Genomic DNA, 26,306 nt, shown 5'->3' with positions numbered 1-26,306 from the left:
GTTTTAGATTATTTTCAGTAATACAGACTGGTTTTTTAAGATATCTTTATCATCATTGGGTGTGTTTTGTATTGCTTCTAACAATAATTCAGAGAACAATTATTTTCTCATGGAAAATGTTTCCACTCTGTTTATTAAGAGATATTTTTAGAAAATCCTGTCTCATTTACAGTTTTAGCTAATTTCATGTTCTTTTCATATTTATTATGCTTTCTTATTTTCTTTTTTGAAATAGGATAATGCAGACTACAGATTATTTCAGAAAACACTCAAATTGTGTCGTTTCTTTGCCAACTCCCTTTTGCACTATACAAAGGTAAAGCTTTTTTTTTTTAATGCATGAATGGGAAATCTACAATACATTGTGAGTTATCCTGTTTTTTAATTCCTGCCAGAAACAGTCTCTTGAAGTTATTTTGTCAAGAGTATATTTTGTAGGGTTTTTGGTTTAACATTCTTTGTTAAATATTGAGCATCTGTTGTATCATTTAGGTTGCTACCATCATATTGTTACTAGTTTTATTCAATTTTCTGAAAAATTTATTTTGTAAGTATAAACAAAATTATTTCTATAAGCACAGATCAGTTTTTTTAAAAGATAATTCAGTTTATCTTTACTGTTGATAAATTATTTCTAAAGTAGTTTGTTAAAGTTTAAATAATAAACCACGAGCTCCCCATCAAAAGACGGGAACTGCTTTTGTTAATTCATATATATATATATATACGACTGTATCACTTTGCTATACACCTGAAACAAACACAACACTGTAAATAAAATATAGTACAATATAAAATAAAAATAAGTGGTTTATAATATAAATGGCATTATTTTGAGAGAGGGATAACTTAGGTATGGCATTTTTTTTTTCTTTTTGCAGCTTGAGGCAGTTGTAAAATAACTTAATGTAGCTTTTTGCAAGGAGAAGGCAATGGCAAGCCACTCCAGTACTCTTGCCTAGAAAATCTCATGGATGGAGGAGCCTGGTAGGCTGCAGTCCGTGGGGTTGCTAGGGGTCGGACGCGACTGAGCGACTTTACTTTCACTTTTCCCTTTCACACATTGGAGAAGGAAATGGCAACCCACTCCAGTGTTCTTGCCTGGAGAATCCCAGGGACGGGGGAGCCTGGTGGGCTTCCGTCTGTGGGGTCACACAGAGTCGGACACGACTGAAGTGACTCAGCAGCAGCAGCTTTTTGCAACTGTGTATTCTATAGTATTTTTTTCATTTGATGAAATTTTAACTGTTAATGTTTATGGCATTGTGCTTTGTACCATTTATTAAGTAAAAATTAAAAAAAAAGTTTAATAAAGTTTAAATGTTCAAGCTGTATAATAATTTTAAGCCCTGCATATTTGGGAGTTGTCAGGGTAGCATAGTGATAGTTGAAGATATATGAACAGAATAGGTAAGTTGTCAAGGAAGATTATTTAGAGAGAAGAACAGGGGATACTTAACAGCAGCCAGTGAAAGAAATAGCATTAATAATAAATGTTAGTAATTAAAAAACTATTGTTCATGTTGAATTTGTTTTTGCCCTTGTCTTCCTCCTTTTTTGACAAAAAGATAAGGATCTTCAATGACTATTTGTTAGTATAAATTCCATGACAGATACACTGACTTCTGACACACTTGCCATCCTGGTTAGTGTGCTGAGTTTGTCCTCTGGGCCACAGCCACTTAAAGTAGTTGGCTGCTCTGACACTGGGTTCCCTGCAGTTTGCAGGATATGTATTTCAGTGGCAGAGGTACATGATGGGGAGGTCCTAGCTCCAGTGGTTCTTTTGGGTAGTTACCCATCTGATATTTGCTGATATGTAGGAGGTAAAATGTGCCTAATTATACTGAAGAAGATAAAAGTTGATCAGTTCTATGAAGACCTAGAAGATGTCCTAGAACTAACACGAAAAAAAGATGTCCTCTTCATTGTAAAGGATTGGAATGCTAAAGTAGGAAATTAGGAGATACTTGGGGTAACAGGCAAGTTTGGCCTTGGAGTGCAAATAAAGCAGGGCAAAGGCTAACAGAATTCTGCCAAGAGAATGCACTGGTCATAGCAAACACTCTTTTTCAACAACACAAGAGGCAACTTTACACACGGACATCACCAAATGACCAATACCGAATCTGATTGATAACGTTCTTTGTAGCCGAAGATGGAGAAGCTGTATACAGTCAGCAAAAACAAGACCTGGAGCTGCCTGTGGCTTAGATCACCAGCTCCTCATAGCAAAATTCAGGCTTAAACTAAAGAAAGTGGGGGAAACCACTAGGCTAGTCAGGTATGACTTAAATCCGCTATGAATATACAGTGGAGGTGACAAATAGATTCAAGGGATCAGATCTAGTAAACAGAGTGCCTGAAGAACTATGGACAGAGGTCTGTAATATTATACAGGAGGCAGCGAACAAAACCATCCCAAAGAAAAAGCAATGCAAGAACGCAATATGTTTGTCTAAGGATGATTTACAAATAGCTGAGAAAAGAAGAGAAGCAAAAAACAAAGGTGAAAGGGAAAGGTACACCCAACTGACTATAGAATTCCGGAAAATAGCAAGGGGAGACCTGAGGCCTTCTTCAATGGACAATGCAAAGAAGTAGAGGAAAACAGCAGAAAGGATAAGACTAGAGATCTCTTCAAGAAAATTAGAAGTGTCAAAGGAACATGTTGTCCAAAGATGGGCACAATAAAGGACAGAAACGGTAAAGACCTATTAGAAGCAGAAGGGATCAAGAAGAGATTGAAAGAATACACAGTAGAACTGTACAAGCAAGATCTTAATGACCTGGATAAACCATGATGGTGTAGTCTCTTACTCAGAGCCAGACATTCTGGAGTGTGAAGTCAAGTGAGCCTGAGGAAGCACTGCTGCCATTAAAGCTAGTGGAAAGATGGAATTCCAGCAGAGCTATTTAAAATCCTAAAAGATGATGCTTTTAAAGTGCTACAGTCAGTATGTCAGCAGATTTGAAAAACCCAGCAGTGGCCACAGGACTAGATGAGGTCAGTTCTCAGTTCTCATCCCAATTCCCAAGAAGGGCAGAAGTAAAGAATGTTCAAACCACTGGACAGTTGCACTCATCTCCCATGCTAGTAAGATTATGCTCAAAATCCTCCATACTAGGTTTCAATATTATGTGAACTGAGAACTTCCAGATATTCAGGCTGGGTTTAGAAAAGGCAGAGGAACCAGAGATCAAATTGCCAACATTCACTGGATCATAGAGAAAGCAAGGGAATTCCAGAGAAACATCTACCTCTGTTTCATTGACTACATTAAAGCCTTTGACTGTGGATTATAACAAACTAGAAAACTCTTAAAGAGATGGGAATACCAGACCATTTTACCTGTCTCCTGAGAAACCTGTATGTGGGTCAAAAAGCAACAGTTAGAACCTTGTATGGAACTGGTTCAGTTTTGAGAAAGGAGTATGACAGTGCTGTTTATTGTCATATTTGTTTACCTTATGTGCAGAGCACATCATGTGGAATGCTGGGTGGGATGAGTTACAAGCTGGAATCAAGCTTGCCGGGAGAGATATCAACAACCTCAGCTTTGCAGATGGTACCATTCTAATGGCAGAAAGTGAAGAGGAACTAAAGAGCCTCTTGATGCCGGTGAAGGAGGAGAGTGAAAAAGCCAGCTTAAAACTGAAGATTAAAAAAACTAAGATCATGTCATCTGGCCCCATCACTTCATGGCAAATAGAAGGGGAAAAGGTGGAAGCAGTGATGTGTTTCCTCTTCTTGGGCTCTAAAACCACTGTGGATGCTGACTGCAGGCATGAAATTAGAAGATGATGGCTTCTTGACAGAAAAGCTATGACAAACCTAGACAGTGTGTTAAAAGCAAAGAAACATTTTGCTGACAAAGGTCCGTATAGTCAAACCTATGGTCTTTCCAAAGAGATGGAGCCAAACCAAAAACAACACCCAGTTACTTTGCCAGCAAAGGTCGTCTAGTCAAGGCTTTGGTTTTTCCAGTAGTCATGTATGGATGTGAGAGTTGGACTGTAAAGAAAGCTGAGCGCCAAAGAATTGATGCTTTTGAACTGTGGTGTTGGAGAATACTCTTGAGAGTCCCTTGGACTGCAAGGAGATCCAACCAGTCCATCCAAAAGGAGACTAGTCCTGAGTGTTCATTGGAAGGACTACTGTTGAAGCTGAAACTCCAATACTTTGGCCACCTGATGCGAAGAGCTGACTCATTTGAAAAGATCCTGATGCTGGGAAAGATTGAAGGTGGGAGAAGCAGGGGATGACAGAGGATGAGATGGTCAGATGGCATCACCGACTCAGTGGGTATGAGTTTGGGTAAACTCTGGGAGTTGGTGATGGACAGGGAGGCCTGGTGTGCTGCAGTTCATGGGGTCGCAAAGAGTTGGACGCGACTGAACTGAACTGAACTTATGGTCTTTCCAGTAGTCATGTACAGATGTGAGAGATGGGCGATAAAGAAGGCAGAATGCTGAAGAATTGATGCGTTTGAATTGTGGCACTGCAGAAGATTCTTAAGAGTTCCTTGGAAAGCAAGGAGGCCAAACTTGTCAGTCTTAAAGGAAATCAACCCTGAATATTCATTGGAAGTACTGATGGTGAAGCTGAGTCTCCAATACTTTGGCCACCTGGTGCGAACAGCTGACTCATTGGAAAAGACATTGATGCTGGGAAGGATTAAAGGCAGAAGGAGAAGAGGCAGCAGAGGATGAGATTGGTGACATCACCAATTCAATGGACATGATCTTCGGTAAACTCTGGGAAGTGGTGTGGGACAGGGAAGCCTAGTGTGCTGCTGTTGATGGGGTCACGAAGAGCTGGACATGACTTGGGAACTGAACAATAACAACATACCCTTTTAAAATTAATTATTTTCTTACAGGGTTTTTTAAAAAATAATTATCTGTTTGCTTTCTGTACCCTGTGATAACAATTATTTCTTTGACATTCTAAGGTATAGCATAGCCATAATGGATAAAGCTGTCACAACTGTACTTGAATCCCAACTGTACTCTTTTTTTGCCATGTGACTCAGCTTATTTGATACGTTAGCTTCAGCCTTTCTAGTCTATAAAATCGGGACAATAATATGTCATTATATTTTTGAAAAGTGAAAGTCGCTCAGTTGTGTCTGACTCTTTATGACCCCATGGACTGTAACCCACCAGGCTCCTCTATCCATGGAATTTCCCAGGCAAGAGTACCAGAGTTGGTTGCCATGTTCTTCTCCAGGGGATCTTCCTGACCCAGGAATTGAACCCAGGTCTCCTACATTGCAGGCAGATTCTTTATTGTCTGTGCCACCAGAGAACCCCCAAAGTGTTAGTCGCTCAGTCATGTCCTACAGTTTGTGCCCCAGGGACTGTAGTCCACCAGGCTCCTCTGTCCATGCAATTCTCCAGGCAAGAATACTAGAGTGGGTAGCCATTCCCTTTTCTAGGGGATCTTCCCAACCCAGGAATTGAATTTGGGTCTCCTTTATTGCAGGCAGATTCTTTACTGTCTTATAGAACTACAGTAATGTTTGTAAAGTCATTACATGTCTACTGAGCACTTGGACATGTTCATTAAATGGTAGCTACTAATTGTGGTTGTTTTGATAGTTTAAAGAATTTTAGGTGCTTAGCGCCATTCTCCTTTATATTTTCATGCAAGAAAATTTGTTTTCCCTATGTAGCACCTGTAGGATTTTATTTTATTTTGCATGCCTTTGATGAAAAAATATATATAGCAAAGCATATTGTGTACAAGGAAGTGAAGAGAGTTGCTTTATTTTTAGGAGTTTCTTCCTTTCCTCTCTGATTCTTGCTGTACATTGCACCAGCTTTATCTTCAGATATACAGGTAAGAAGAATGCTATATGACCATTAACATATAATAGAACCATTTGAGCCATGCAGCCCTTTAGTGTATGTCATTTAAAAATCAAGTATCACATGTCAATGTATGGCAAAAAACCACTACAATATTGTAAAGTAATTAGCCTTCAATTAAAAAAAGAGCAAGTATCAGTAATTTTTCTTAATGTTTTAGTGTATTTTTATATGCTTGCTTAAAAGTAATTAATGGAGATGGAAGCTTTTCAAGAATAGATGCCATATGAGTTTCACTTATGTTTATATTCTGACTAGTATTTTATACCCAGGTGATGAATAATTGGTCTGATAATAAATACCAAAAGCAAAAAAAGAGGTTATGTTTACATGTATATATTTTGTATTAACATACTGTTTTTATCTTAATTTTTATTTTACTTCTATGAGATTTAAGTCAAGTAGTACTTGACTCCATCTTAGAAAAAAACGAGTTACAGAAAGTGTATCATAATTTAGATAAGGGCTGAATGACATCTGAAATTGATGGTAACCTCAGAAGAACCCTTTATTTGACACTAAAGGACTCTCAGCTCATTCATCAGCAATCCTCTTATATTTCCTTAATCCATTTAGTCTCCTAGACAGCTTTTCATATCTCTTCTTCAAACTTCTTAAATGTCCAGTACCACCTCCCCATTTCTGGTTGTCAGTGTCCTCACCCTGTGTCACTTAGAAGGATGGAAGCAATATAAAGAGAACTTCCACATTCTTCCTCTGACACATCTATTATTCTACCTGTATCTTGGCCCACGTATTTCCTTGTTCCCAAGAGTGAACTGACTGTGCGCCTATCTGAGGCCAGCCACTATTTCTGCATTGGATTTCACCCTCTCACATGCTTAGGGACCTCACTATCACAGTTGTTCCTTTTCCTTCTTGGATCATCAGTCCTCCCTGCCTTCTGGATCATTCTCATGAGTATACAGCATGCTGTTCTTCCCATCTTAAGAATAACATAAAGCAGTCTCAACTCTGCATCCTCCTGCGAATAAGCACCTTCCCCTTATTTTACATTTGTTACAATAAGACTTCTAGAAACGGTTGTCTATACCACTGTCTTTTTTGAAGCTATTCTTTCCATTCTAACACTTCACCAGAACAGTTCTTGTCAAGGTCATCAGTGACCTCCACGTTGCTACGTCTAATGGACACTTTTAGGCCTCATCTTATGTAGTCTGTCAGCAGTGCGTAACTGTGTCGTTTAGACTCCATTCTGTTGGTTTCCCAGCCTTTTCCTTTCTCAGCAGGTTCCTCCTCGTCTCTCCAGCTACTTCAAGTTGGATGTGTCCCAGCACTCAGTCTTCAGGCTCTTTTCTCTGTAGTCATTTAGTCTGATTCCAACCCATGTCATCTGACCCTCCTCACCACCTCCCACCAAGCTTCCTCATTTCAGTTTAAGTAGTAACTTGGTTTTGCAAATTGACCAGGCCAAAAAACCTTGCTGTCATCTTTGATGTTTCTCTGCTCTCTTATGCCTCATCTAGTCCATTAGCAAATTCTGTCTGTATAACCTTCAGAATAAATATGTATATATGCAGTATATAGAAAAAGTGAAACAAACTAGGGTTTTCTATTTCATATATTTTCCAATTTCTCTGTCTCCGTTTTTCTTTTTTGATGTTCTTTTTTAAGCCTTTATCAAGTATAGTAAAAAAGCTTTTGTAATACATATGTATAAATAGTGTGTATAATATATATGTTTTAGAAAACTTACGAAGTTTTGCCTAACTAAGAAATTTATGACATTTTGATTCTACTTGTTTGATTTAGTATGAATAGAATGCTAGATTTCTAATTTTAGAAAATGGATATGCAGCAGGCAACAAAGGTTTACTGTATAGCACAGGGGAACTATAGTCAATATCTTATAATAACCTGTAATGGAAAATAGCCTGAAAAATAATATATGTGTATAATTGAATCACCTTGCTCTGTACCTGAAACATTATAAGTTGACTAAACTTCAATAAAATACATGAACGTGAAAGTGAAGTTGCTCAGTCATATCTGACTTTTTGTGACCCCATGGACTGTAGCCTACCAGGCTCCTCCATCCATGGGATTTTCCAAGCAAGAGTACTGTAGTGGGTTGCCATTTCCTTCTCCAAATATCACGTGTTTATCTTAAGGACTTCCTTTTAAATGCTGTCATCCCCTGATAGAGTGTTCTCATTTTCTGTCAAGTTTGCCATAGTTAAAATTAGCACTGCAAAATATACTGAATATGTATCTCATTTCACATCAATTTTGATGAAGTTTAGTTTAAACTGCAGTTACTGAGACATTTTCTCTGAAAGTCTTTGAATCTTCCTTCAGTGTTAATATAGTTTGTTCTTGTAAAGCTTTTGCTTCCAGGCATTAATTCATTGTCAGTTTAGCCTTCTACCTATTTGAAAACAACTTTCAATAGAAGTAATTAATCCAGAATTTATCAGAAGTATCTTTCTTACATATATTTTTACTAGTTATTTGGTTCATATTTTTATAAATTTTTTTGAGAATATTATTGTCAACAATGTATTAAAATGCATCAAAATAATAATAACATTTTCTCTAAGATGATAAACTTTTAGTTTTGTAGAATTATAGCCATGTTATTTAATTCAGAGGTTCTTCAAACAATTTTGGTATCAATTCAGTACTTTTGAGTTTTGTTTTATAAAACACATGCTACTTAATTTTTAAATATATTTTCACTTCTAGAAGAACATTTTGCAGTACTTAGCCTCTGGCTAAAATTAGAAGGTAGCTGTTAAGTGAATGAGTTTTTTCCCTTCCTTTCCAGTAAGTTTCCTCCAAGCCTGTATGCTGCTGGGATTTCTAAAGCACAGCAGGAGGAAATAGCTGGTACTTTCCTGGTTACACTGAGTCCACTCATCAATCAGCTTCTCACATTCCAGCCTTTTGTGGATGTGGTTTTGGACAGTAAATTAGGTAAGCTTCAAAACACATTTAATGTTAAAACATCTCTTATTAATTACAATGTGTTAGACACATGGTAATTTTCTGTTACATAGTCATCCTTTTTTTAAGTTTTAAAAATTTTCTTCTACTTGTTTTTCTTGGAGTATATTTCTAACTTTTAAAAAAAATTATAATTTTTTTTATATAGCAATCAGAGTTATATAAAAATAGAGTATGTTTTTACCAATTTGCTATAACTTAATTTATGTGTTTTTACCACGTGAAGAGCTGCCATGTGAACTACAGTTTCCCCAGTGTCTGCTGCTGATTGTCATTATGGATGAGCTGTCCTCTCGGTCTGAGGATGTGCAGGCCCTGTGGTGCACAGACAGCCAAGTCTCAGAAGCTACAGCCAGGTAACAGACACGATGTTGTTTATCTCCAATCACATTACGATGGTTTAGAATGCACTGTTGTTTGCAATGACCTTGAAATTAAATTCTTTGTTATATCACGTATTCTAATTAATAGTTATTATGTAGACCTCATACATATTGCTACTTAATAAAAATATAAAATACATAAATCTGTGACAGTTGCTGAAAATATTTTAATTTTGTTCACTCTTTTAAAAGTTATTGCCTAATAGTGTTATAAACATTGAATGTACTAGAGATGTAGTTGATAACATTTAAAGATGAGCTCTGATAAGTAGAATGCTTAGACACTATAAGGTATCCCCTGGGAAATCTCCCTTTTATTCATTCTTCTTGCCAATATCAGGCTCTAGTTCTTACACCTTGGGTGTTGCTGTGTTCTAGTTTTTTATCCTTTCCTTTAGTGGCATCCTATGTACCGCTGTCAGGTTAGTCTTCCTAAACCCCAGCTTTTTGAGCTTCCAGTTCTCCTGCTCAGTAACTGAAGCATAATGTCCCATGTCCTCAGCTTTGCATTTAAATCCTGCTGGTGTCATCATTAACTTTTGCTCCTTATCCTGTCTCTCTTTTTCTACACATATACCTTGCTTCTGTCAGACTGGTGATTCTTGTCTGCCTTTTACTCAGGCTTTGTCATCTTTACCTATTATATTTTGCTTATTTTTTATTTGTTATTTAAATCCTCTATGAAGAATTCTTAAACCATTTCAATCTTAAAATGACCCCTCTCTGTCTATATAATAGGGCCTATTTTTTATTTTATATGTGATACCTAGTTTAGCTATTTAAGTTTCAGGTTCCTTGATGAATTTTGTCTCAGACTTTGTATCGTTCTGTATTTTGTTAATCACTTGGTAAATGATAAAAGATGTATATGAAAATTCTCCTTTAAGAGATTTCTCTAACTGTATTTTATTTTTATGGATACATATTCACATATATTGGAAACTGTTACTGATATATACATCTTGAGACATTTGGCTTTGCTAAAATAACCCTCTGTAGTGTTATTACACCCACTAATTGTTAAATGTTAATAACGTTGGGTTCAATGTTCTCAATTTCCCTGCAGGGTGTCTCTACTCAAAGCCATTTTCTCCAGTTTTGAGCAGTGTTCTGGTGAACTCTCTCTACCTGTTCATTTACAGGGAGTGAACAGTAAAGGGCAAGCCGAGGTTGCTGTCACCTTGTATCAGCATGCTTGTGTTCATCTGTGTACATTTATTGCTTCCCTTCATCCCTCACTGTTCCCTGAACTGGTAAGTTTGTCACTTGCAGGGCTAAGCTGAGATTACTTTTGCTTTCTTTTCATTGAAACTGTGAATCAGATATAGAAGAAAGTGTGGGGATAATAAATGTGTATGTATTTATTTATATCGGGGTATCGTTGCTTTTGAAGCCTGGCAGGCTGTAGTCCATAGGGTCATATAAAATTGGACATGACTGAAGTGACTTAACACAGCACAGCACATAATTGTTTATGGGCTTCCCAGGTGGTACAGTGGTAAAGAATCTGCCTGCCAGTGCAGGAGATGCAGGTTCAATCTCTGGGTCAGGAAGATCCCCTGGAGACAGAAATGGCAACCCGCTTCAGTATTCTTGCCTGGAAAATTCCGTGGACAGAGGAGCCTGGTGGGCTACTGTCCATGGGGTCACAAAGAGTTGAACATGACTGAGCACTAATAGTTGCTTTACAACATTTGGTTGGTTTCTGCTGTACAATGAAGTGAATCAGCTGTATGTATGTGTATATCCCCTCCCTCTATTAACTCCACTGCCACCCCATCCTACCCATCTAGGTCACCACAGAGCACTGGACTGAGTTCCCATCACTATACAACAGATTCCCACTAGTTGTTTTACATGGCAGTGCACATACGTCAATCCCAGTCTCCCAATTCATCCACCCACCTCCACCCCGACTACTCTCCCTGAGTATAGTTCTGTACATCTGCATCTCTGTTCCTTCCCTGCAAATGGATTCATCTTACCATTTTTCTAGATTCCACATATATGTGATGATATATGATTTTTTTTTTTCTGACTTCACTCTGTATGGCAGACTATAGGCCCATCCATGTCTTCACAAATGATCCATATTATCTTATCCATATGTATCTATATCCCTGTCATCTTTATCCATTCATCTGTTGATGGACATTTAGGTTGCTGCCATGTCCTTCCTGTTGTAAATAGTGCTGTAATAAATGTTGGGGTGCATGTGTCTTCAAAAAATAGAAGACCTGAAGAGACAATTCTCCAAAGAAGACACACACGTGGGCAACAAGCACATGAAAGGATGCTCAGCATCACTAATTATTAGAGAAATGCAGATCAAAACTACAATGAGGTATCACCTCACACCAGTCAGAATGGCAGTAATCAAAAAAATCTACAAATAATAAATGCTGCAGAGGGTGTGGAGGAAAGGGAACTCTCTTGCACTTTTGGTGGAGATGTAAATTGATACAGCCACTATAGAGGTTCCTTGAAAACTAAAAATGGAACTACCGTATGACTCAGAAAGGTATACTTATTTTTGAGTGTCATTCTCTCAGCTTGCACATTTTATGCTTTAATTCAGTTGGGTCTTAGGAAATGGTAATTTTAAGAGTCCTGTAGTATTCAGATGTGATATTTAGCTAAAATACTTCAGAAAACATTTGGGGTGGAAAGGTATGGAAAGACAGTGTGAGAAGAAGAAAAATGGATATGATTTCGCCTAACTCAGTTTCTTAAAAAGAAACAGAATAGCAGAATGTAGTACCAAGTTCCTACAGATCCTAGGCTTAATATGTTTTTTTTTTTTTAACTGGGATTGTTTTGGTTTTTAAAAATTTTTTCTGCACCATGCAGCACACAGGACCTTAATTTCCCAACCAGAGATCGAACCCATAACCCCTATGGTGGAAGCATGGATTTTTAACCACTGGACCACCAGGGGAAGTCCCTTTTTACTAGAATTGGATTAGAAAAGATATTGATAAAATTCTAGGAAAAAAATTCTTAAAATTTATTTAAAAATCAGTATCATTTATGATACTCTAAATGGGTAATATTCAGCACATATTAAATATTGTTTTTGAATAGGTTAAGACAGAAACAGAAGTGTAGGCATGTGTATTATATATATTGTTTTAGAGACTTCAGCCTACATAGAGGATTTTTGTGGAGCCTAGTGACTGAGTTACCACATTGACAGTTGCTTTGCATCTCCATAGCCCAGTCCAATGCTGAACATGTCGGTACTCAATAAATGTTGAGGGGATGGCAATGTAGATTCTTTCAGACACTAGAAAGTAGAGCTTTCCTATTGAGGGTCTGTTGGGTTTTTTTGGACTGTGATAGTATTTTGTTGTTTTGAGAAATGTTATATTAATGATAATTTATCATAACCATTTGTTTTTCATTAGGACACTGCTCTGTTGAATGCTGTTCTTAGTGCTAACATGATCACCTCTTTGCTGGCTATGGACGCTTGGTGCTTCCTTGCTCGGTACAACATACTTTTTAAATTTTGGAGTTTGATTTACTGTAGTGATTGATAGTAAATGACTTTATACTTTTAAGTTTATAGAAAATTAAATCTTGATAATCCTGTAACAGCCCCCCAAAATGGTTTGATTTCATATCACAACACTGAATTAGGGACTGAGTTCCCTCTTTCCTTTCTTTGGATCAGATCAACAGAACCTATAGCTTAGATAGTTTTGTATGTTGTGATATTCCTTTGCCATGGAAATAACTGCAGTTTAGAATATTTAGTGCTTTATGGTAGTTCATCTTGCTTTTCTGAATAATTGTATAAATAATGGTATGAAGATGACCTTCTCTTTCTATCACAGATATGGAACTGCTGAACTCTGTGCTCATCATGTGACCATAATGGCCCATCTAGTAAGTAGAATTATAAAGCCTAAAACATTCAACTTCCCATGCATTTCCTTTGGGGATATGATAATCTTAAAGAATGTGAATATCAAAAGGAGAAATAGCATGTTAGCTAAATGATTTTGACTGTAAATTAGTTTCTTTGCTCTGCATTAGTGCTGATGCTGGGCTTCCATGGTTAGCTCAGACGGTAGAGAATCTGCCTGCAATGCAGGAGGCCCAGTGTCAGTCCCTGGGTTGGTAACATCTGGAGAAGAGAAAGGCAACCCACTCCAGTGTTCTTGCCTGGAGAATTCCATGGACAGAGGAGCCTGGCAGGCTACGGTCCATGGGGTCAAAAAGAGTCAGAGACGACTGAGTGACTTAACACTTTCACTTTCAATGTTGATGCTATTGAGAAAGATACATTAGAAAGATTGTAACACTGGGGAAATTGTCTCATATTTTCAAAATTTTATGGAGTTTCATTGATCTGGGGAAGAACAATTAGGTTGTTTGAGGATAAATTTAAAATTGAATACAAAGTAGAGAATAGGAGTTAGCTTTAATGTGGATGACCCAGAGTTCTTCTTACTCTCCCCTCCTCTGTCCCTCTCCCGGACCCCTCTCTCCTGCCACAGCCCCCTCTCTAATATGACTTAGACATTCTGACTTTTGATTTTGTTGTATCTCTTTCTGAGAGGGACTAAATGTGATAGTAATTGATGCCTTTTGGGTAAAGAAGTAATGTGAATAGATACAAAGAGAAAATTAATGATGACTTATGTTAATCTTTTCAGTGTTGATCTTCTTTTGCTTTTAAATCTCAAGATGTTTATGTTCCATATAAGATGGGCATGACTGGTTTGTTTTGTTTTTAGTCTCTGGATTTTGATAAGATTTTATGTGGGCCATGTCTCTTGTTTTTTGTTTCATGTATTTCTTGGTTTACCCTATAAGGATATTGTAGACTAAATTCACTGAGGTGTGTGATAACCAGGCAGCTGATATCTGTGTCTCCATGGTTAATGGTCTGGAGTGCTTACCCAGTTTTTTTCTAAATTCACATCACATCTTGCACAAACAGTGACTTTTATGTTATTTATATCATAACTACTTTATTTCTTTTTTTTTTTATTGGAGGCTAATTATTTTACAATATTATATTGGTTGGTTTTGCCATACATTGACATGAATCCGCCCCAGGTTCCCCTTCCTGAACCCCCCTCCCACCTCCCTATAACTACTTTAAACAAAAGCTCTCCTAGCACATTATGATAGGAATTTTAAATTCTTTTAATGAGGCTTCCATCTTACAGTTATATTCACCTCTGCGCTTTTGTGCTTAAACTTAAAAAAATTTCACAAGTTATCTTTCAGTAGGGGGATTAACATATCAAGTTATAATCAAAATGGTAATTAGAATAGAAATTCGAACGTATTGTTTTTAAATATATAAAAATTGTTTCCATATTACAAAAGTAATCTAGGTTCATGGAAGAGGAAAAATTAGAGGAAAGTGCCAAATCAAAAATTAAATTTTCATGTTATTTCACAGAAAGAGCTGTTGTTAATATTTTGGCATGTAAAAGCTATGATTTTAAGTCTGTTGATCTCTGCTCTCTCTCTTGTCTTTTCCCAGATAAAATCTTGCCCTGGAGAATGTTATCAGCTCACCAACCTATCAATATTATTGAGGCGTCTCTTCTTCTTCATGGCCCCACCCCAACAGGCAAGGATAGCATCTTTGTCACTATTTTTGAGCAGCTGCTGAGAATTGGATTCAGATACTTTTGAAGACTTTTTCACTCCCATTTATTCTACATGTAAATATTAACATGATCTGAACGTAAATTTTTAATGTATTGATTGCTTTGCTAATTGCTTTTAGGTGGATTTAGATTTTGATGTTAAAGAAAAGCCAGAGCTATACAGGAGTTAAAGTGATAAAAATAGATTTTATTCAGAGCTGTTGCAATAGGAGAGAAGAGATTTCAGTGTAAAACTGGGCTCAGTTCTGAGTATAGCATAGACTAGTGTGAACCTAGGGTGAAGAAGCAGGGTAGGAGTCTTGTGGATAAAAATTCCTAAAAGGAAACATCAGAGGTAAGGGGGTCATTCTGGCTTGACCAGATTCTTGCTGAACACAGACCAGGATGATCAGATACTAAGGGTGAGGGAGTCTTTCTAAATTTAGTTAATGATTCTTGCTAAAACTGGATAATGCAAGACTCAGAAAAGATGGATACAAGCCCAGGCTTAAAGGCTTCTCAAGAAGAGAGCTAAAAAGAACTTGACTTAAGATTGGTCAAGGAGAGAGTCCTTGTCAGTGTCTTTGCTGCAAGTTACAGATAATCATTCTAACTCTGTCTTCTGAAAGAACAAGATGGCGGAGGAGTAGGTGGAGGTTGAGTACATCTAACTCTGTCTTCTTTCTTCTTATTTCTCATACATTTAAGATACTTGGAATGAAATGGTTCTGTGTCCCCTGTCCCTTTAACTTGTTGTGAAGAGCTAGAATATTACTTACGCTCTAAATGAAAATGATATCTTTTATCTTTTTCTAAGTAAACAAGTTGAACTTTCTGGGGAAAATTGGAAGTATGATGAGCCCTAGTTGTTTGCCACTGTGAGGAAGACAAGCTGTGTTTGACAGAGGAGATTTTCCAGTTACAGGAACCTTGGTAGCCTGGTGTAGTCCCTTGGATTAGTCACTTTGGAGCTCTTACGAGCTTTTTATAAAATACAGGTTCCAGGACCTAAGCCTGTGAATAGAATGGGTATGGAGTGGTGGCTGTTAGGTGAGGCTCAGTAACTTGTTTTTGTTGTTATTAAATTCCTACATGATTCTGACATGGATACAAGCTGGGGAAACACTAGGTTAGTGAAGTGGGTTGAAGGCCTTGGTGTGAATCCTGGCTTACTATGACCTTGGGCAAGTCATTGTTTCTGAAACTGTTTCCCTGCCTACAAAGTGACAGAAATGTGTAACTATTTTGAAAAATTTCATAAGGATTTAGAGATAATATATACAGAATACTTAGCATAGTGCCGAGTTTAGAGGGTACTCAATAAAGGCTGAGTTATTTCTGACTAGAGCGTTTACCCCAAGTCCATACCTGCTTTCCTGCCAAGAGAGGATGGCAGGGCAGCGAGGAGCCACACTGACCTTCTGGCCCTCTTCCTTAGGTGTCTGCCTTCACAGCAGGCCCACCTCAGCCCTCCAGAAAAACATGTTAGAGTAGCTGTTCATGCCTCTAAAACTCCTGAAGAGTTGTCTGCTCCAAAGGCAATTTTAATACCTTCCACTCCCCTGTTAAAGGTTGTACTCTTGGTTCCTGGTATATGGTTCTTCCTAGAAGCCCTGTTTAACTGGCAGGCTCTTCCTGAAGAAGTGGGATTTGGAAGAGATCCTCCATTTTCTCACTTTACAGGAATAAAATTCTTTTCCCAGAGTTGAGAAATTTTAACTCTTAGGATAATACAACTCAGAATGAATTAGCCCCAAGTGAGTTCTAGAAGGTTTGTTATAACAAACTCTAGTGTATGTTTAGAGATCTCTTACATACTTCTCAGTTTATTCTGAAATTTCCAAATAATTGCAACTATCAGATATGAAGTTATGGATAAATGAGGGGTTACTTGCAACATTTTCCTTCATTTCCTTCATTTATCAAATACTGATTTTTCCTGCTCTGTTCAAGTTACTGTATAACACTTAAAATTAAGGGAGAAACCTGAATTTGAATTCCTGTTCTGAGAGTCCTTGGGAGAGTTAGTTAATCCTAAAATTGAAATATTATTACTTAGATGGCAGTTGTGAGACTCAAGGAGATATAGAGTGTATATATGCATCAAGTGAGCATTTAGGCAAGCCACTCCAGTACTCTTGCCTAGAAAATCCCATGGATGGAGGAGCCTGGTAGGCTGCAGTCTGTGGGGTTGCTAAGGGTCGGACACGACTGAGCGACTTCACTTTCACTTTTCACTTTCACACATTGGAGAAGGAAATGGCAACCCACTCCAGTGTTCTTGCCTGGAGAATCCCAGGGACGGGGGAGCCTGGTGGGCTTCCGTCTATGGGGTCACACAGAGTCGGTCATGTCATGTCAGCTCTTTTTCCTTTTCTCTTAAGACATGATCCACATCTTAAAGGAAACAGCAGGGAAACCTGTATTTTTTCAGACTATACTATGGACCAGGTTTTGTAATAGGCATCTTAATTCTTTTAATCCTTACCTCAGCCTTGTGGGATAGATGATATGTTATCATATCCGTTTTACAGATTAAGATTCAATAACTCAGGATAATTAAAGATCTTCTCCAAGCTCACACATAATAAATGACTGATTTAGGATTCAGATAAGATCTGTCTTGCTCCCAAGTCTGTGCTCTTTCCATGGCTCCCGTATTGTTTTTAGCTGGTTTTCATGCAGTTGCTTCAGGGGCCTCCTCTGTGGGATGTTGCCTCTGCCTCCTTACTCCTTTTACCCTAGGAAATACACTTTTATTTCCTGAGGTTACCTGAGGGGAAAGGATATAGTATGTCTGGTTGAAGCACACTGGCAGCTGTGCTACCATTTTCATGTAAAGGAAAGATCACTTTATATATTTGCATTTTAAGCCCACTGGTGTATTTTTCTCTCCATGTTAAGGAGGGAAGTCGCGTGCTCTACACATTAGATCCCCTTCTATTTCACTCCTTGTGAACTGTCAGCACTAGCAGTTTTAAATCTTGAAAACTGTGTTGAAGCCAAGGTTTTCAAACCCAGAATAGTAAATAAATAAATCAGTCTTTGTATGTAACAGATCTTGGCAACACCTACCTATGTTGTCCAGGGTGTTATTATTTATAGTTCTGTTTTGGAAAGGGAACTCATTTACTCACTGGACTTTATTATAAAGATCTTGTTTGAATTGATGTTAGTTGGCACAATTCTCTTGGCTTTCCTGAAGCAGTTTGGTTTCATGAGTAAAGCTGCCTGTTGTAATAAATGCATAACTCATGAAGGGATCCTTTTTTCTGGCTTTATCAGCTGTTCCAGAAGATAGCTGTGTAATTTCTCCCTTGTTTTGACAGCTAAGTATTTTCTCCAAACAAATAAAATGCAAATATAAATATGACATATAATGTAGAAGAGTTTCTCTGTCAGATTTAATATAGTGGTGTGTTTTTTTCTTTTCTCATTTTTGATGTAAGAAATTTTTCATTCATCAATTAGATTTTGGATATTTGTAAATTGAATTATTCTTCTTAAAAAATTACATCTAATTCCTAGAGTATACCTTAATTAGTAATTAAGTACACCATTGCTTTTGCAGTTTTTCCACCAGAAACTGACTTAAGTTTAGCTCTTTTCTTAAAATAACTGTTTGCCATTTTTATCTAGTCCATTAACATGGCATTTTAAAACAGTACTGTTTTTCTGTTAACCTGGCAAACACTTTGAATTATTTCAGTGGTAGAATCATTTTGTCAACCATACTGTTCTGAACACTTGCGAATGAGTTTCATATGTTGTCTAAAGTAGAGCAGAGCTGGCTAGCCCATGGGAAAACAACCTTTGCTTCTCTGTGGTAGCTAAGTAGTAAGCTACAAAGGTTGGCTAAATCAATCTTGTTGGCGTATTTTGGAATATTACTTTTGATTTAGCTGTACAAGTTGTTGAGTACACAGATTCTTAGGAAAAAAATAGACTTATTGGGTAGAAGCATTTAAAATAGCTGATATGACTAATAATGAAATACATTATTTAACATTTCTTAATGCATTTATATAGTGTTCTACCTAACCTGTGTTTTTCAATTGGAAACAAATGCAAAAACCAAAATAACAACTAAAATGCATGTTCATTTAGGCTGCATTGATCTGGTATCTTGTGATACTGTTATGCAGTTAAGAACTGTTAGTTTTTGTCATACCACCCACACAACATGTGGGATCTTAGTTTTCCTACCAGGGATCCAACCTACACCCCCTGCACTGGAAGCGCGGAATCAGAGACTTAACCATTGGCCCACCAGGGGAAATCCGAAGAACTTTAAAAAAAATATTAAATATGGAAGCTAATACTTAGCTTTGGTGTATCAGTTCACTAGACTATCTTATGTTACTCTTTTTTTTTTTTTTTTAACAATTTCAGGTGGAGTTTATCCAGAAATTTCCCCCAAAAGAAACAGAAAATTTGCTTCTGTGGCAGTATATTTCCTTTCAGGCATTACCTGTTGAGATTAGGAAACAAAGTGCACTTGAGGTCAGCAGAGCTGGTATTGCATGGTGTAGGAAGTGGCTAGGCAGTAACCGCACGCTGGAAGAACTTGAGTCTCTGGTAAGTGCGTTATGCTGGCCTTGATTCATTCTTTAGCTGTTTATGAAGCTGCTTTAGTTACTGGGGATGTGTTGTTAAAAAGACACAGTTTGTGCCCTCAGAATCTAGCAGGAGTTTCATATTTCTACACTGTAAGAGTCTGTGAGAAATGTGCTATTATCTTGATTGATGTAAATATGAGAGGGGAGAGTGGAACAACAGGAAACATATTGCAAAATAGTTTATTTGTAGTATATTTGCTGACATATTTCTAGATTTGGTAGAGAAGATTCTTCTTTTTGTACAACCCTCATTTTATGCAAATCTCTTCTGAGTCTTTATATACCTTTCTATTTAGAATGCTCCCTCTTAAAATAATAAAAAAGAAGTTGATCTATAAGTCAAAATACAATTTTAAAAACTGAATATAGTACATGTTGTTTGGGGTTTATTTGCACATTCTTTGATTCATTCATTTAGCATATTTTGAGTGCTGTATATGCCAAGCTATGTTTAGGCATTGGAGATAAAAATATATCAAAGAACAAAACCAACAAAAATTCCTGCTCTCATGGACTTACATCCTTTAGCTGTGGACAAAGAAGTAACATATATATATATGTAAAACTTATATACATATTATATATCAGTTTGTGATAAGAGACAAATCAAGCAAGGATGGGCACAGAGCATTCAAAGGGGTGAGGGCTTATTTGCAATTTTAAATTGAGTTCAGGGTTTTCTTGAGACTTGTATTTCTAAACTGACTGTAAATGTTCTGATACTCTATTGCATAGTGGCATTTGACCTTAATCGTCAAGATAATTTAAAACATTTACATATATTGAAAGGAAATATTTCTATGTGCCTTTATTTTAGGAAACCTATTAAATACCTAGTTAGGAGATGGTGAGATTGTTCAGGTTTTGTATTCATTATGCACAAATTTCTATAGTAAAGACAAAAACTTTTGTATTAGATAAAATAAAAACACCTACTTTCGAAAATTCAACAGATTCTTGCTCTATGACCAAAACTAGATCAGCAAGTTATTTAATGTTTATTGTAAAAGGAAATAAGTAAATCATAAGTTAAAAGCTGTGTGGTGATTACATAAAATTAAGTGTGGTTGTTGAAGTATAATGGATGAAGGGCAAAATTACTGATTGTTACCAACACGCCAACCAACCCCATTCCTGGCCAGTTAGAGAGACAGAGATTTTATATATTAAGAGTGAATCCAGGAAAAATTATCTTTTGTTTTAAATTCTAAATAGTGTACTTAGGTACTGTATTTGTTTATTGAATGAAGTGTTGCTAAAAATTTTAAAGATTAATTATACAACAAGAGCAATAATAATTTAGTAAACTTTAAAAGGTCACTAAGTACATAATGTGAAAAAAATTTAGTTGATAAATAGTATGAATTAGCTTGACCATATCAAATCTATTTATTAAAATATGATGCAGTTTCCATTTTGTTAAATTTCAACCTAAAAGGGAAAAAAAATTTAGAAAAATGAAGCAAATGTTTCTGTGTATAAGGAAAAGTAGTTTTAACAAAATATATTGGTTGGCCAAAAATTTGAGTGTTTCTATAACATCTTAGATCTTATTTGGCCAACATAATACATTAAGACATCGCTGAAAAGATGGCTTTCGGTCTTAGATATACACTTCTAGTGTTTTTATGAAGAGTTATAAGTAACTCAAAACCTGCAGGTAATTGGGTTCCAGCTCCTTTAGACTGATATCTACACTCAGGTCCTTTCCCTGTCTCTCGCCTTTAGAACACAGTGCTCTCTGCTCTGCTTGCTGTGTGTAATTCTTCTGGTGAAGCTCTGGATATGGGGCAGCAAACTGCAATTAAGGAAGTTGGAAATCAGCTTTCAATTCTTTTAAATGTTCAACTGGTAAGGAAAGCAACTGTAATCATTTCGCTGAAGAACAAATAAAATATTGAAAAAAAGAATGAAATTTCCATACAGAGGAAAATATATGTAATTTCTTTAGGTTCTTGCTAGCACTTGTGATTAGAACTTAAAAATACCTACTTTTACTCTTTCAACCAGTTCTATTTAAGTGTGATAGAATTCTATTACTAAAACTAGAAACTAGTGAAATGACAGTGACAGTCTAGCTACTATTTTCAAGACCAGTTGGACCCTATTTTTTTTTAATTTCTTCTCCTACTGTTTTTTCTTCTTTCTTTGTTTACTTTGGCCTGTTTCTGTGATTCTGGAATTCTTTTATAAAATCTTTTGATCAGTGGGAGAGTGGTCTGGCTTAATAATAGAAGGGGCAAGTAAATGGATATGCCTAACTTGTATTCCTCTTCTCCAGAAAAGCCAAAATCAGGCTAGAATTAGAATGATATGTGTCCCACAGATCATTGTAATTTAAAAATCATTTTTAGCTAAATATCTAACTATGACATTGATAAGTTGAAATACTAGCCTCTGGGTGTCCAGTCAGTGAAAGTTGAAGGCAACATTCACATTTGTGAAATAATAGAAATGATTTTGCAGATGATATTTTATCATTAAAGTTTATGTATATGGTTAGATTTCACTGTTGCAGCATTTTAGCTTCAGTAAGTGCTTTCCCCTGATCCTCATTAAATCATTCAATAAATATTCACTGAGGATCTTTCCTGGTGATAAAGCTTATAATATCTTAATAGAAACAAGAGTTCTGGAGAGGAGAAATGGAATTTTAAGAAGACTAAGGAATAAGCAAGCTTTTTCTGTGACAGATAAAAATAATGAGATGCCCATCTGAATTAAATCTGGGTTTAGAACATGGCTATACTTTTTCCTAACTGTCTAGAGGAAATTATTTAACCTCTGTACAGACCCTTTTTCTTAGTAGTAAAGTGAGGGTAATAATACCTGCTTCATAGAGTTATAAGGAATAAGTGAAGTAATAAAGTGCTTAGCATATTTCCTGGAATATAATAAATGTGAATGTTGCTAGTCTTATGTAATGGAAAATTTTCACCAAAGTTATTTTGTGCTTCTTATTTAAGGTAATAGGTCAACCTTATGTTCAACAGACACTCAGCCTTTTACTTCCACTGCTGGGATTTTTCATTCAAGCTCTAGATCCTCAGCTGATAAGTCAGGTAAGAATAGTGAGCAAGCTATCTATTCTGTTATCTCTTTGATACTGAATAGTCAGACCTGTTTTGTTGTTGCTGGTAACTGCTTACGAATCTCTGAGGTTAGGAGTCAGTTCACCTGGGAACCCTGCCTTTATAGCATTTTCAAAGGTATGCCAGAAGCCAATTCTTTGGGACCCCATGGACTGTAGGCCACCAGTCTCCTCTGTCCATGGGATTCTCTAGGCCAGGAACACTGGAGTGGGTTGCTATTCCTTCTCTAGGGGATCTTCCAACCCAGGGATCATACCTTAGTCTCCTGCATTGCAGGTAGATTCTTTACTATCTAAGCCAATAGGGAAGCCATGGAATGAAACCAACATGGACTTGAGGATAATCCTCATTTTCTTTGAAGAAATAAAATGAGGAGCACTACTGAATTTTTTCTCTGGTCCCTAGCTTGCATGGCTGGACCTGGCAGAACCAGGGCCACTGGGGGATCCTTGTGGTGTTGCCTCGCTTTGGATGGTTCTAAGTGATGGAGAGAGGGAAAGGGGAGAAGGCCTTCATCTTACCTGAAGTGATTTGAGGATTTGGAATGAATTCATACTAGACAGACCTGATCCTCTAATTCAGTTGGTTTAAGCTTACTGTCACTTAAGAAATAAAAACTATTCTGAGGTAAAGCTGCTGCTGCTAAGTCACTTTAGTTGTGTCTGACTCTGTGTGACCCCATAGACGGAAGCCCACCAGACTCCCCCGTCCCTGGGATTCTCCAGGCAAGAACACTGGAGTGGGTTGCCATTTACTTCTCCAGTGTGTGAAAGTGAAAAGTGAAAGTGAAGTCGCTCAGTCGTGTCCGACCCTTAGCGACCCCACGGACTGCAGCCTACCAGGCTGCTCCATCCATGGGATTTTCTAGGCAAGAGTACTGGAGTGGCTTGCCATTGCCTTCTCCAGAGGTAAAGCTGCTGCTGCTGCTGCTAAGTCACTTCAGTCGTGTCCGACTCTGTGTGACCCCAAAGCTAGTCCTTCCTTTTTAGGAAGTTATAGCATATTGCAGAGAGTGAGACTAGCAACACCTTGTTTTTAGTAGCTCTGGTTTTGGTTGTGTACATGAAGAACTTAGCATTAAAAAATGTTTACTAATTAGGTATATTTTAGTTACTATATATGTATTTACAGAGAATATAGTAAAATAATTGACTCAAATATGTTGATTCTGAAGATTCTAATCTTTTTTGAAAAATACTGATAGTTTTGATGTAATTGTACCTACCTTTAAAGAATCCAAATAACTAACATTTTAAAATTTCAACGTAAGTAAATTATTCATTGAGACATTGCTTCCATGGAAGACTATCTCAGTGTCCTTTACACCAGGCAAACTATGGCCTCCTGACTAGGTTCTGCTCTCCTGTTTTCAGCATAAGCACTAAGGAAGATTTTTTACATTTTCAAAGGTTTGTTTATATGCATGCAACAAGGAACAAGCCTAAAATAGTTACCATCTGGCCCTTTACGCAAGTTGGCCAATCCATGTTTAAAGAATGAACTTCTCCCTCTAGAATTTAAAATATAAAATAATTTTTAAAGATGTAAAGGAAGAATACTGGCATATTGTTTTTCAGAAACATAAATTTTTAATTTTTTATTTCAGTGGTTGATAAGACTAATACTGTGGCAGTACTGAATGGGTGATTTTATTGTTCTATTCCGATCCCACCTGTGAAGTGCAGGTTTTGTAGAATCTTTGACTGTCCTGGGTTTGGTTTGGTTTCCCGTCCTGCATACCCATCAAAATCTTAGTCGTGTCTCTACAAAGCACTTGTTTTATAACTGCTTGTAACTATTCTTTGGTCTTTGCACCTTCAGGTCATAACTTTGCAGACCTCACTGCTTAAATTAGAGCCTCCTGACCATGTTCGATTGGCATTTCTGGATTTTCTCTCTTCTCTGGGAAAACTTCTTATACCTCAAACTATCCAGGTAATACTCTCTTAATCCTACTGTTCCCATGTTAACAAAATCTCTAATAATTACTGAGGGATTTTCAGGCTTTAATTTCTGGAATTCTGTGGATTGCTGACAAATGAAAATTGGAGAAAAACTACTTTGTGAAGAGAGGGTGACTGTCTTAATAAAACTCAAGTCATTTACTTTTAGAAAAATATATGTTGATGTACAAATAATTTATAGAACTGGCTACAGTAAGATTTATGATAGTTGGGTTCTAGCATACAAAGTTCCTGAGGAAGGAAAATATGTCTTCTAGGGAACAATGTATAGTGAGGAAATTGGGTGATTTATCAGTTATTCTCTTGGTTTCTATATCCATTAAAGGGAGCCTATTTGTTTTTTTTAGAAGATATTTTTGAAAATTTTGTGAAGTATATATAGTTGACAAATATTTATTTATAAAACTGTACAGGCCTGGTGATGCACGTCTACTGAATCTTAAGACATACTTCACAGCAAAAAGAAGTCTTGCTCCTAAATTGAGTTTTTCCTTCCTTATTACTGTGGTCAAGACAATTCTAGACAGTTGACATTTTCCCCCTACTTCCAGGTCATACTATGAAGATTTCAGTGTTGAGAACTTTTTATGTAAGTGGGGCAAAAATATGATGAATGTTTTCTCAGTACATGTTAAATAATTAAAACCTTGAAACCAAAACTTGAACTGGTTAGTTTGTAAAGGGCTCTCTTGTTCAAAGGTAGACAATACCATACTGTTGGTTTTCATCACGTAAAGTTGTGTTTCTTAAGGTAAGTGTAGACTTGCCAGCTTCAACTCTCTGGATAGAATATTCAAAGATACTTGCATTTGAGCTATCTTTTTAGCATAAAATGAATGTAAATGTATTCTGAAATTCTGCTTCATCAGTGCATAGCCATGGGCCCTTATGGGCCCAGAACCTATGGAACAAATGTTTAATAAAAGCAGAAATTACCTTACACATTCCCAGAGTGAAGTTAAGATCTAAAGAAATTTGGGGGAATTCATCAGCATATGAGAGGCATTTAACCCATGTGATATTGATTCATTTATTCATTCAAGAAAAAGTTAAGTTCTTGCTGTATGTCAGGTGCTGTTTTAACCCCTGGGGATTCAGTATTCAGTAAATCAAACTCATAAATATCCTCAGCCTGTTGAGAAGCAACAGACTACTAAAGTATGGGGACATATGAAAAGGACTAAATTGGTGATGAGTACTATGGAGAGAAATAAAGCAAGAGAAGGGGAAGAAAGAATGTTTGTGCGGGAGTAGAGTCTGAAATTAGACTTGGTCACTGGAGTCCTCACCAGAACAGGGGAGGCATCTCCAGAACAGGGGAAATGGAAAGCGAACACCCCCCAGCGGGAAGCACATCGGATAGGAGAGCTAACACAAAGGCAGTGGGGCTTTGAACAAAGGAGGGACACAATTTAACGTTTTATTGTGTTTCCTGGGACAGAATTATGGAAAACTGATAAAGAATTGTACTCTGCTGAGGTTCTCCTCTAATAAGGTTTGGTTTTCTTTGTAGGACAGAATTCTTCCCAGCCTGTCTTCTGTTTTTACTTCACTGCTAGCTGACAGGAACTGGCTACTAGAACAACATTCCTTGGAGGCATTTACTCAGTTTGCTGAGGTAATTAATTAGAAGACCAGTCTATCACAATGACCGCTAAAACATTTTCTGATATTGCAAAATATTCCAAAAACCTGTATAGAGCTGCTTTTTTGTATCTTAGCCATAAAATTTCTGGAGATATTACTAGCCTTCTATTTTATAGGATCTAAAAATGAAGGCCAGAGAAGGGAA

General features: G+C 36.9%; 1 protein-coding gene across 3 annotated transcripts in view; it reads left to right on the top strand.

The window, feature by feature from the left end:
* FIRRM (FIGNL1 interacting regulator of recombination and mitosis) overlaps window positions 1–26,306 on the top strand; it is a 53,051-nt gene that overhangs the window by 21,035 nt on the left and 5,710 nt on the right. For all 3 annotated transcript variants that reach the window (XM_055419667.2, XM_055419666.2, XM_055419665.2), the window contains exons 9-21: window positions 236–316; window positions 5,781–5,845; window positions 8,663–8,811; window positions 9,068–9,197; window positions 10,291–10,477; window positions 12,632–12,714; window positions 13,064–13,115; window positions 14,731–14,820; window positions 19,232–19,417; window positions 21,187–21,309; window positions 22,425–22,520; window positions 24,372–24,485; window positions 26,028–26,132. In XM_055419667.2, the coding sequence (XP_055275642.2) occupies window positions 236–316; window positions 5,781–5,845; window positions 8,663–8,811; window positions 9,068–9,197; window positions 10,291–10,477; window positions 12,632–12,714; window positions 13,064–13,115; window positions 14,731–14,820; window positions 19,232–19,417; window positions 21,187–21,309; window positions 22,425–22,520; window positions 24,372–24,485; window positions 26,028–26,132 (1,461 nt within the window). The remainder of the gene's footprint in view (window positions 1–235; window positions 317–5,780; window positions 5,846–8,662; window positions 8,812–9,067; window positions 9,198–10,290; window positions 10,478–12,631; window positions 12,715–13,063; window positions 13,116–14,730; window positions 14,821–19,231; window positions 19,418–21,186; window positions 21,310–22,424; window positions 22,521–24,371; window positions 24,486–26,027; window positions 26,133–26,306) is intronic.

This window comes from Moschus berezovskii, chromosome 17 (assembly GCF_049115385.1).
Source record: "Moschus berezovskii isolate FMDL1 chromosome 17, NW_MosBer_1.0, whole genome shotgun sequence".
Taxonomy (NCBI): domain Eukaryota; kingdom Metazoa; phylum Chordata; class Mammalia; order Artiodactyla; family Moschidae; genus Moschus; species Moschus berezovskii.
This window is presented reverse-complemented; position numbering and strand designations above follow the sequence as displayed.